The sequence below is a fragment of the Somniosus microcephalus genome, chromosome 16 (genome assembly GCF_052327205.1).
Source record: "Somniosus microcephalus isolate GS21.2 chromosome 16, FLI_Smic_1.0, whole genome shotgun sequence".
Lineage (NCBI taxonomy): Eukaryota > Metazoa > Chordata > Chondrichthyes > Squaliformes > Somniosidae > Somniosus > Somniosus microcephalus.
In genome coordinates this window covers 32,306,573-32,319,326 of record NC_141002.1, presented here as the reverse complement: position 1 = coordinate 32,319,326, position 12,754 = coordinate 32,306,573, and the positions used below count along the sequence as shown (strand labels likewise).

The following is a 12,754-nucleotide window of genomic DNA, read 5'->3' as shown; positions in this document are numbered from 1 at the left end:
ACACCGGCATCTCCACACCATGGCTCATAATTTAACACTTTAAGCCCCAGTATCATTTTGGTGTCTCTGTGCTGCACCCCCTCCAATGCCCAAAACTGAACACACTACTCAAAAAGGGGCCTGGCCAAGGCACTGTACAACTGAACCATCACTTTCTCACCTTTGAATTCCAACCTCGCGATAAACCCCAACATTCCATTAGTCCTTTTGATTACTTTATGTACCTGCACACTTGCTTTGTGATTTGTGTGCATGAACGCCTGAATCCCTTTATTTCTCCACAGCGCCTGGTATCTCACCATTAAGAAAATATTCTAATTTGCCTTTCTCAGATCCAAAGTGGATCCCCACATCGAGCTCCATCTGCCATAGTTTTGCCAGCTCACTTAGTCTGTCTACGTCCCTTTGTAACTTCCTGCGCCCATCTACACAATTTATTGCGCCTCCTAACTTAGTATAATTTGCAAACTTGAATATACAACTTTCTATTCCTTCATCTAAGTTTTTAATATTAATGGTGAATAGCTGAGGCCCCAGTACAGATCCTCGAGAAACACCATCGTCACATCCCGCCACGAGGGTTAGTGGCAAAACAAAAGGACAAGACAGGAAAAACATGTTTTCAGGTATAATGCTGGAATAAAATTAAAAAGTAACTGTGGCAAACCAGGCACCTTGGTGGTGCTGGGGGACTTGATCCAATGTCACACATTATTGTGTGGGCTTGGCGATACTCAACACCAGGCATGTTCTCCTAGCAATTCTTCCGGGTAATTCTTGCAAAGTCACAGAACAACAGAGAAATGAAAGTGGATTGTCTTCAAAGTCAGGGAATGGTGCAAATAAAAAGAAAACTAAAATGTTATACAATAACCCACCACAAAGTTTCACAACATTGATGTAGTAGACTGCATTCATTACATAAATAATGGCTCACAACTCTCACTCATGAGATTCAGTAATTTGAAAGATAACTTGTAAAATTGAATAATTCCATTTTTTTTGGTTTGTGCTCATCTACATTCCACAATATTTATGTATTTTTCAACAATTAATGTCAGTGACTGATTTTAATCTCCAGTCACATCTGGCCAATAACTATGAGGTTAGGCATGAGTAACACAAAGCCAGCAAAGAAATTTTGCTGGCAGCTTCTGCAAATGTTCTGTTAGAATCCATCAAAATGCTTTTCAGAATTCAGACACTTTTTTTTAATACTCTCGAGTACAATAAACTTTTTAGTGTAGTTTATTTATTTGTATCTTGGCAGGTGCACAGTCCTTAGGGGAAACTTTCTTGTCTTGGTACTCGGGCTATGAAAGCAGTGCATTCACGTTAATTAAGAATGGTTGACTGACTCGAATCTTAAAGTGTTGGCCAAATTAACTATTCAACACGAGGTCCTGGGCTGAATTAGGCTTCCTGCTGGGAGCTTGTTCAGCTGGGAGGAAAATAATCTGGTATAGCAGCAACTCAGTGGCTGCAATGTAATAGTGAAATGATTTCTTTCTGTACCAAAGGGCTGGATTTTGCCAGCACTCAGAGGGCAGGTTTGGAGGCGGGTCAAAGGGTAAAATCGTTTTGATCGACAGTGGGTTGCGATCCTGCCGTCAACCCGCCTCCAAACAATTTTCCCAAGTGCCGAGTACCCGATTTGCGCATGACCCAACACCTAGCGGCGGGAAGAGGATTAAAGGCAATTACCTGCCTATTAACAGGTAGTTGCTAGTAGTTGACGGGCTATTTTTGAATTTTGCCGCTTCTGGCTCGGGTTTCCCGACGTCCAGACACCACACCAGGTAAGTGTGGCGTGTTGCGAGTCTGCTGTAATGTTTCTGGATTGATGACAGCTGCAGAAGTGGTGTGAAGGATCCAATGGTGCACTGGTGAGTCTCAAGAGGTAAGAAAATGTTGGGAAATGCATTTTAATCCATTTACACATTTCTTTAGGTTACAAGTTTTGAAATCCATGTCCAGTGCCACCTCATTGGGAAAAACTCGCTCACCAGTAACGGATCGCTTCTGTCACCTCACCTGCAGCTGCCATCTATTCCAGCCTATGGAGGGAGTCATTGGAGAGCCTGGGTGCAAGAGCTCACCTTTGTACAGTGATTGTCAGTGTTTGCAGCACCTTAAAGCTGTCAAACACTGAGAAATCAACTGTCAAAAAAAATTGTGCGTGGTCTCTAAGAAAACTGGCAGATGATACATCATCTGACAGGCTTCCTCTTAATTGGCCGGCAAGCCCACACAGCGGGCTTAACAAGGCCAATCAACATAAAATCACATCTGTGGGCCGGATGCAGTTGGGGGCGGGACTGGAAGCCGGAAACCACCTGACCCACACCCAACCCGTCTCCATTGAAAAAAATCGCCACCAAAGAGTCAGGAAATCTTTCCAGTTTTTGAAAAAGAACAATACTCACAGCAAATCTCTCATTTATTAACAGTTGTGGAGCTGCTTTTTCAGGAAGTGGACAAAAGAAAATTTGCCGTTTGCCATTGAAGGGCAACTTTGTCTCCCTCACCTACCCACAGGACAGCAAGAGGCGAAACAAAGGGTCAACACAGAGATCAACATTAAGAGGGCCTGAATGCAGAGGAGAAAGAAGTTTGCCAGTCTCAGAAAATGTGTCACAGTAAGGCTACCCAGAATTAACTGTAAAAGTAGATGAACAAAGAATACATGGCACAAAGAGTTTCCTCTCAACTTGTTACATCCTGGCTAAGGCCACATAAAAAGCACTCAGACAACCTTTTCATAGCTTCACATGCATGCTCATTCTTCAGCAGGGCATATTTTCTAATTACAAATTAAAACTGGAACTATTGGTACATTAGCACCTGCACAGGTAAGCTCACAAAGTAACCTACCAACAACATCTGGCAGCATGATGCATGTTCATTTGCTCTTGCACTAGTTGGGATGCACTTGGGCGCCACTCTAGATGCTCTTCCAACACTACTTTTCAGCTTGCACGACAAGGTGGCATGTGCAGAAGGGAGCAAGCCTGCACAAGACAAAGGCTGTGGAACTTTAAACCTTGTTTATTCAAAGAGACCATTCTGGGTATCTTGGGGCTGGAGAACATGGAGGGAGTGAAGAAGGTGACGATAGGGGCTCCCTCATACCATCCTTTTCCTGTTATATACACGTTCATCCTCGGTTTCTAAAGGCTATCTCCAAGAACAGAAATGAAGCAATCTATCATCTCATAGCACCCTGCACCACTCACTCCACTTGTTGCAAACAACAGCACATATACATCCACCTTGGGGATGTTGTTAGTTTGACAAATCATATAGAGCACAAGTCAACATGAGCATGGGATGGTGGCAAGAGGCACAGGAGCCTGTTACCTGGAGGGCAGCTAACATCCTTCCTCAGCTGCAGAACTCTGGGGTTTGAGGTTCGCAGGATCTGCATTAAAAAATAAAGGCTGCTACGCGAGCATGAATGTTTTTCGTAGTGATTTGAGAATGTGCAAAATACACTAAGGTGGCAACTGTGGAGTCCACTACCTACATCAGTGCAGTCATAAACAGCCACCAAGACAAATTACAGTCCACCATGGGGCTTCTGCAACAGAGGCCGGAATTTTCCAGGGGTTCAGCGGGCGGGATCAGTGGCGGGTCGGGTGGGAAAGTGTTTTTTTTTTGACAGCGGGTCAGGACCAGGCTGTCAACCTGCCGCCATGCGCGTTTCCCAATGTCGGGTCCATCAGCGCTGAGCAGACCAGACACGCAGCGGCGGGGGACCCAATTAAGCTGATTATTGCCTTGTTGACATCATTAATAATACATTTAACCTTACCTTTTCTCTTTAACTGCTTGCCCACAGGATCCATGTCTGTTAAGCTGAGGCAGGAGTTGAATGACAATTGAATAAGCTGATTACTTGACAGCTTGAAATGTGCTATAAAAGCTCCCACCTCACAGCTGTTCAATTTCCAAGCTCAGAAGCTGTTGCTTACTCAATTTGGAACACTGATTGAGCTTTATGCAGGCTGCAAGTGTTTGGAGCAAACTCTCTATCCAGTGTCACCTCATTGGAACAACCTTTCTCACCACTGTCAACTTGCTTCTGTCATCTCAACTTCACCTGCCATCTATTTCATCAGCATGGGTACCGTTTATACAGTTTCACCTTGGTCCTCAGAATCCCACCACGATCAGCCCCAACATCAGCTGAACCAGGCACACCAGCAGCAACAACACCACCACCAGCACCACCAACCTTCTCCACAATCACCTGATGCTGCACAGGACAGAGGGCATCAGCACCCGACCACATTGCTGCCTGGGAGATCAGATATACTTCACTTGACGCTGTACACCCTGGCTGCCACATGATGTGCCAGGTTGGCACCACCTCACACCAACACCATAAAGCATCTCTGCTATGTCCAAGCCATTCCTTTCACACTCCCCACTATTGCGGGAGGTACTGTTATGTCTCACCATTTACTGCAACTTCCACTTCCAAAAGGTGCAAACAAATCTGCCCAACAACGGAAAGTGTTGAAAATAAAGGTTTCAATGTTTGACAGCACATTAACAGAAACTTTACATGAACATTGGATAAAACACCCAAGTGGCTACCCTTGTGTGTTGTTAGTTGGTATGATTGCACTAGGATGAGGGTGAGTGTGAGGGGTGGCTAGTGAGATGGGGATGTGATAATGTAGATAGAGAGAGGGGTGATGGGTGGAGGTGCAAGGTAAGTTGGTGTGAGTAAGGATGTGCAGGAGTAGGGTGGGGAAAGCAGAGTGATGGGGATGTGATGAGAGGCACAGCAGGATGAGGTGGAGTGTGGCTTTGTACTGACATTTCGTGATCTACTGAGATTACTGAAAGGTTTGCGCCACTGCACCCAGGTCCTCCTGACTACATCCCTGCTTGTGCCCTCTGCAATGTGCAACCAGGCTGTTTAGGTCTCCTGGGGAGGTCTCTTCTGCCCATTGGAAGGGAAGAGGACCTCCCTGCATGCTGTGACTCCCTCTATAAGCATATGGAGGGAGTCACAGGAGTATCTGGGTGCAGCCCTGTGCCTTTGTGCAGTGCTCGTCAGTGTTTGCAGCACCTCAATGCTGTAGAACACAAAGCACAAATATCAAGATAAATTTGGACACGGTCCCTTTAAAGAAACCAGCTGATGACGCATCATGAAATGATGTCACCAGACCCATTTCCTCTAATTGGCACGGGAAATGCGCTGGGCGGGCTTAACAAGCCCCAGCAACGGAAAGTCATTTCACAAAGCAAGATGGAGCCAGCAGCGGAGCCGCGACCCGCCACCGACTGCCCCGAACCCACCGAGGTAAATAAAACCACGGCCAGAGTTTCACTGACGAAGATCCTTTCCACAGTGAAAGTATCTTAGCTGAGGATGCTCACACTGGTGTTTTGGAGGCCGTGAGTTGCAGTTTCCAAGAAGCTCATTTATCTGGCTTTAACATGTTGAGAAATCAGATAGAAAGAGCCATTATACAGGGTTTCTCTGTCCTTCATCTTGCACAGAGATCAGTGGACATGCTAAGGAATTGCCCAGTAAGAGGGCATGCCTAGTGAGCACAGATGAAACTGCTGTCCCTCAAGACAATACCACATCTAGCTCATCCAGCTATGCTGCTTAAATGACAGTAAATATGCTGAAAACTAGGCAGGACCAGCTAGTGACCACAAACACAACAACCAGCCATCTCATTTACATCTCTGATTGGGGAAGCACCTAGAAAGAGCATGAGGTTAGTTTGAGAGTATCTTCTAGAAACTAACATCAGTAAAACGGAGTAATTTAGCAACAGAATATACACAAATAACAGGGAAGAGAAACATGCTCCACAGTACCTGTACCAACACAATATATTGCACTCAATTCAGAGACAGTAGCCAACAATCTTTTATACCAAAACATCACCAATTGAAAAATAAAAAGCATTTTGTCAGAAGTCAACATTACCTATCTGGCTTACATCAGCAAGATTTGGTGGCATGGTCTTTTGCGTTGGATCATCCTTTTCATCCTCGGTTTTCTTTGTTGAAAGTTTATCAGTTGGAGTACCTGCAAATGCAGGAAGATGCACAACATCAGCATGTACAATTTCTGGTGGATTGGAACAAATACATTGCTGTTGAAATACCATTTATTCCTAATAAAATTATTCTAACCACATGAAATGATTCAGTAGCACAGAAAGTTGGTGCACACACGGTCTGATGGAGGGCTAGTATATGCGTTTGTGCCCAGCAAAGCTTGCTGAAGCCAGGAAGTTTCCTACACATATTCTACCTACCAGTTACAAAGAGGCAATTTATCTACCTTGTTAGGTTCTTACTCAATCTTTGAATCATTTCTTTCAGCATTCAACCGTGCCTGTGGCTTGAGCTATTTGACATGGGCATTAACATCTTTCTTGATCGTTTTTTTTTTTTTTTTTTTTTTTTTTTTTTTTTTTTTTTAATTGGAGTAATTTCAAGCGCAGGAAGTTGCACAACATTATTTTCCACAGTGTCAGGACTTTCAACTCTACCCTATTAATTTACAGGAGACTTTGTTATATCTGGCACCGACGGGACCCAACTGTTGCCGATCTATCAAAACTGCCGGACATACAAAAGTTAATGTTGAAGCATACGAAGGTTTTCATCTCCGTATCTGACAACAAACACTGTTGCTTAGCAACAGCTTGTAAACAGTCAGCCCGTACCTTGGAAGCGTCTCTGTAGCTTAGCAACAGCTTTAGAGAGACTTTCCAGAGCCCGACTGTTGAAAACAAAGCCACGAGAAGAAAAAAAACCTAACAAAACGGCTCCTGATTTCTGCCGGTAGATCGTTTCCGGACATACAACCTCCGGATAAACCAAAGTTTCCTGTATAGTGATTTATTCAGGTGGCAACATTAGAAGAGAAAAAGGGGGAAAGGTCAATGAAATAAAGGGGATTTGTAGAAATCCACAGATTTTAGAACGTGGATTGGCAGGTAGCAAATTCAAGAAAGGAGAAAGAAAACAGGGAACTATAGACCAGTTAGCCTGACATCAGTAGTAGGAAAATGCTAGAATCTATTATTAGGGATGTGGTAACAGATTGAGCAGAATCAACACAGATTTATGAAAGGGAAATTGTGTCTGACAAATCGGAGTGTTTTTTGAGGTTGTAACTAGCAGATTAGTTAAGGGGGAACCAGTGGATGTTGTGTATTTGGATTTTCAAAAGCATTAGATAAGGAGTCACACAAGAGGTTATTACACAAAATTAGGGCTCATGGGATTAGGGGTAATGTATTAGCATGGATTGAAGACTGGTTAATGGACAGAAAACAGAGAGTAGGAATAAATGGGTCATTTTCAGATTGACAGGCTGTAACTAGTGGGGTACCGCATCAGTGCTTGGGGCTCAGCTATTTAAAAACTATATTACAGGTTAAGTGAGTGAGCAAGAACATGGCAGATGGAACCTAATGTGGAGAAATGGTAGGAAAAATAGAAAAGCAGAATACATTTTAAATGGAGAGATTGGAAAATGTTGATATTCAGAGGGATCCAGGTATCCTTGTACACAAATCACAGAACGTTAACATGCAGGCACAGCAAACAATTAGGAAAGCAAATGGTATGTTAGCCTTTATTACAAGATGATTGGAATACAAGAGTAAAGAAATCTTACTGCAATTATACAGGGCCTTGGCGAGACCACACCTGGAGTATTGTGTACAGTTTTGGTCTCCTTACCCAAGGAAGGATATACTTGCCATAGAGGGAGTGCAACAAAAGTTCACTGGATTGATTCCTGGGGATGCAGGGGGGGGTGGGGTGGGGGAGATTGTCCTATGAGGAGAGATCGAGTAGACTAGGCCTATATTCCCTAGAGTTTAGAAGAATGTGAGGTGATCTCATTGAAATGTATAAAATTCTTAAGGGGCTTAACAGGGTATATACTGGGAGGATGTTTCCCTTGGCTGGGGAGTCTAGAACCAGGGGTCACAGTCTCAGAATAAGGGGTCAGCCATTTAGGACTGAGATGAGGAGAAATTTCTTCAAAGAGTTGTGAATCTTTGGAATTCTCTATCCCAGAGAGCTGCGGGTGCTCAGTCGTTGAGTATATTCAAGACAGAGCGATAGACTTTTGGCTACTAAGCGAATCAAGGGATATGGAGATGATCGGAAAGGTGGAGTTGCGGTAGAAGATCAGCCATAATCTTACTGAATGGGGGAGCAGGCTCGAATGGCTTACTCCTGCTCCTACTTATGTTCTATGCAAAATTGCTGGAATTAAAGCATTTAAAAAAAGTTCAATGACAGCAACAAATTTACTTAGTCAAGTACCATGGAATAATAGTAAATGTGTGCCGACAATTCCAAACAAGCTCCTCTTGCCAGGTATATTCCCATAGCAAGGAAATAAAGGTTGGCAGGCAATACTCCTTGGCACACGCTTGTCCATCTTCTAGCAGCTAGCTAGTAATCAGAATAGGTAAAGGCCTGGAAATAAGTCACACACCCAGAGAATGGTCCACCAAAAGAAAGCAACAGGGGAAAATGAAGAACAATGTGTAAAAACATGAATTAAAAAAAATAGGTTCCACAGCAGTAAATTCAGTTTTTACCAACTTCACTGGTAAATGCTAATTTTTTTTTTTTTTTTTTTTTTTTTTGAGTGGTGAAACTGGAAAAACATTTGCATCTGTAATGTCAGGATGCATGTTGAATAGCCTCGATGATGACTATTAACAAAACGGATACATTACATACAATAATCGCAATATACTGCTGCACAAACTACAAAATTAGATTTTACATCAACTATTGCGCATTTCAGTCAAACTTTAAAAATATTTTGGCTTCATGATTTTTCAGTGCAGAGTTATCCACAAATACTATAAATGTATTTAACTGCTTGACAGTATTTTGTGATCACAGAAATATATTACATTACTTTCAGAATTGCCAATGAGGACATAAAAAGTGTTGCTCATGAAATGTGTAAATAATTGCTGGTTGTCATAATTATGCCTCGTTAGTATCTTGCTTTCTTTCTTGAGGTTTAATGATGTTCAAAACAAAAACTGGTTTTCTCCAAATTTATCCTTTATTGAGGTGGGAGATGGGGGGGGTGGCTCTAATTTCTTTCCACTGATTTTCTCCTGATTTTTGATGCTAAAAGAATGAAAAACACCCAAAAATAAACAAGTTTTTAAATTGGCAATAAGATCTGATTTTAAAGATCTTTAAATATATTGCACTCAATACAAAGACACTAGCACATGACCTTTGCTACTAAAATGGCACTAATAATTTGAAAGATAATGAGTAATCCTGGAAAGAAATTGTATTTTTCTGGATGTGAACATGAGGTGAAAATGTCAACATTACCTGGTTTGCTAACATCAGCATGATCTGGTGACATGGCCTCTGGTGTCGTAACATCCTTTTCTCGCACTGTTTCATCTGTTGTGATTTCATCAGTTGGACCTTCCCCAACATCCTGGCCTACAATTTCAGAATCTCCTACACCAAATGAATGAGAAAAATTAGATTGTAGTACAAATAGAATAAATGCTTAGCTGTTGCAAGCCATTGAGTTGAAACATAATCTAACCACATAAAACCAGAATGGTTGATTGGCATGCTGGGTTGCTGTATGCATCGTCAAAGGAACTGACAAGGTTACATACGTATCCTAAAACTCAATAGGAAAGTACGTGTCCACAAGTCTCTTCATGCTTATTTGCCGATTTCAGCAGGACTGTTGGGGGATGGCGAATGGAGGTTAGGCTTTTCCTCAAAGTATGGGCAAATGAGTCATCTTGATACACTTTCATGCAAATCTTACCTGCCAGCTGCAAAAAGGGAGCAAGGCACCTTGTTGCCCTGCCATTTGAGCGATAGGTTGTTTGCCCCTATTCCCCTCCTTTCTGGTCCGTCCCTTTACCCCACTTTGGCAGGGGCTAGGTGGGGGCAGATTGTCTAACATCAAACTAAAAGAAACCTATCATACAGAGGATTGGCATACACTCACTTGCATCGATTCCTTAACTGCTTTCGCCAGCCTCCCCACCTTCAGGCTTCATAAACTTCAGCAAATCCAGACCTCCCCAGTTTGTGTCTCCTACTGTACTAAATCCCATACACCTATCACTCTCATGTCACCAAAGGCTGTCTGTACTTCTACAATTCCAGAATCTTCTACTCCACCAAATTAATTTTGAGAAAATCAGGATCTTTGTACTTATATTAAATCGCTATGGCTCTGCTCCTCTCAATCTTAACCTTCTCCAGCTATATATTCCTGCTGTATCCTCTTCTCTGTTGACTCAGGGTTACTCATTGTTCGCCATGCCTCTTCGCCACTCATCTTTCAGTTATAATACCCTTGCCCTCTAAAATTGTAACAAAACAACTTAGCTATCTTCCTACCTACCTTAAAAGGCCTCCTAAAAAACCATCTCTTCAAACAAGTCTCAAGTCTACTCCCTCCTCACCTCAAACAAAAATAATTGAATGACAGCAGCAATCGATTGCACAGTGGCATCTCTACTCTGTCGTAGTTTTGAGCCCACAATTCCACATGAGCTTCTTGTGTTGGCCATAATTTTGGGGGGGGGGAGAAAGCATTGAAGGAGAGACGCAAGACCCGCAAAAATGAGGTGAGCCACTTTGGGATACACTTGTGCATCTACTGCAGTTAGTTACTTCGTAGTCAAGAGAAAGACCTGGAAACAACACACATACCCACAGTTGAATGGGGTGTAGTGCAAGACATGCGGGCTCCAAAAGGATGCAGTTGGAAAAATTACAAAACAGAGAAAATATTAATGAAAATTAATTGCACGGCAACACAACATATCTGCAGACCAGCCAACAATCTTTCAACTGAAATGTCACCAGTGATTTGAAAGATCGGACTTCATTAGTCAATGGACACTAATTTTATTCTATCAGCAATTAACAATACCTGTAGGTTTGATAATATCAGCAACCTCCGGTGACACAGACTCTTGTGATGTTTTATTTGCTGGTGACAGAGACTCTTGAGATGTTGGATTTGCTGTTTCTTCATCAAGCAGAGTAACTGCAGATACAGAAGATTCTCCCACATCATAAGCTACAAATTCAGAACTTCCTATTCCAGCAAATCAATGTGTTTGTGTGTGGATGTTGTAGCATTGAGAGTAAAAAAAGAGAAAAAAAATAGGTTATCATACATACAGGTAAGGAGAAGTAAGGAGAAATATATGGCTGTTGGAATGCAATATATTTTGGGGAAAAATGGTCCAGTCACATTAGAATAAAATAATCCAGTGGCACAATAGGTTAGCGTACACACTCGGATGGTAAAACAAAGGTCTCCTTATGCTGAAATTCTATGATTCAACAAAAATGATACCTTGTGTAGTACAAGAAATTTCATCTGCCATTATTTCAATATCTCATTTGAGGATGTCAGTTTTTGGACTAGATATTCTCTCGAGTTCAGTGTCACCACTAGTCACTCCTGTAAGTGGACCACATGGCCACTTTCGATCCAAAGTGCTCCATTTTCTACACAATATGTAGTTACACAATAGCATGGCTCAGAGAATGCAACAAAGAATGTTTACTCCATAACATTGGCTACTGAAATATAACATGCTGCCGTTTAAATTCTCCTCTCTTTATAGAATTGAATTCAATATGAGCTCTATCGAGATGAGGCATTAACTTTGGATCCATAACTGATTTACACAAGGTACACAAACAGTATAGTTTCCAAAGTGAGAACATATTTCATACACAGCTTGGTTTATGAAAACAATAAAAACATAATTTACTTTCTCTCTAAGCATATTAAATGGTATTAAGACAGAAGACCATTTATTCTAGCTTAACTCTTTGATGCTATGTTTGCCCAGGCTTTTTCTGCTAGCTGCAAAGTTATTAAAAAAACCAGACAGAGGGAGACTGAGTCTGTGAATTGCCCCTTTAAGTCTGTGCGAGGGGGAGGGTCTGCACTGACCTCTCAATCACAGTGGACTCCAACCAACCAATGGCATATTCCTTTTAGCCAGGGTCTCAGAAATCGTTGTCAATTGAAGTTACTACCCTCAGATGAGAACCCAACCTTTGAATTGGGGTCAGGAAGCTCCCAAATATTTGCCTGGCTAGGCCCTCCACTGACCGAATGAAATAATAGTGACACCCTGGGCCATTAGGTATTGCAAGGAACCATCTTCGCATAATGAGGTATTTGAGATTGTACACAACCACCCTCCCTATAGATAGCTAATTGACACTTCAAATTTCTACACATTTCTTTTCTCTATTCTTATTTCCAATAGGTAATACTTCACATTTTGTCTATATTGAACTGCATCTGCTACCTATTTTCCCAGGTTATTAGCCTATCAATCGCCTCCTAGTGATTTCATAGTCCTTATCACAATATCTCATACCACCAGTGATTTGGTGTGAACAGCAAACATTGATATTGTTCCCTCTAGTAGGGCAGATGCATCCTTTAAATGCAGCTGAAATAAGACAGTTTTTCATATTATCTAACCCTTTGGGCCAAGAGACAATGAAGCTCTACATATCTGCTACAGCCAGTGAAAACCAAATTTAATCCACATTACTCTGTCCATCTAAAGTCATATAAAAATGGCAATACAGCAATTTCCCTCAATTGAAATAAGACAAAGCTCTGCTTTCCCCTCACAACCATCCCATGTGACTCTCATGCGCCTCCTAGAGGATGAGAAATTGTACACTTGCT

At 42.0% G+C, this 12,754-nt stretch overlaps 1 protein-coding gene across 3 annotated transcripts in view; it reads right to left on the bottom strand.

The window, feature by feature from the left end:
- iqub (IQ motif and ubiquitin domain containing) overlaps positions 1-12,754 on the bottom strand; it is a 65,458-nt gene that overhangs the window by 47,818 nt on the left and 4,886 nt on the right. For all 3 annotated transcript variants that reach the window (XM_086008768.1, XM_086008767.1, XM_086008766.1), the window contains exons 3-5: positions 10,958-11,125; positions 9,376-9,510; positions 5,963-6,064 (exon numbers count right to left, since the gene is read on the bottom strand). In XM_086008768.1, coding sequence (XP_085864894.1) covers positions 5,963-6,064; positions 9,376-9,510; positions 10,958-11,125 — 405 coding nt within the window. The remainder of the gene's footprint in view (positions 1-5,962; positions 6,065-9,375; positions 9,511-10,957; positions 11,126-12,754) is intronic.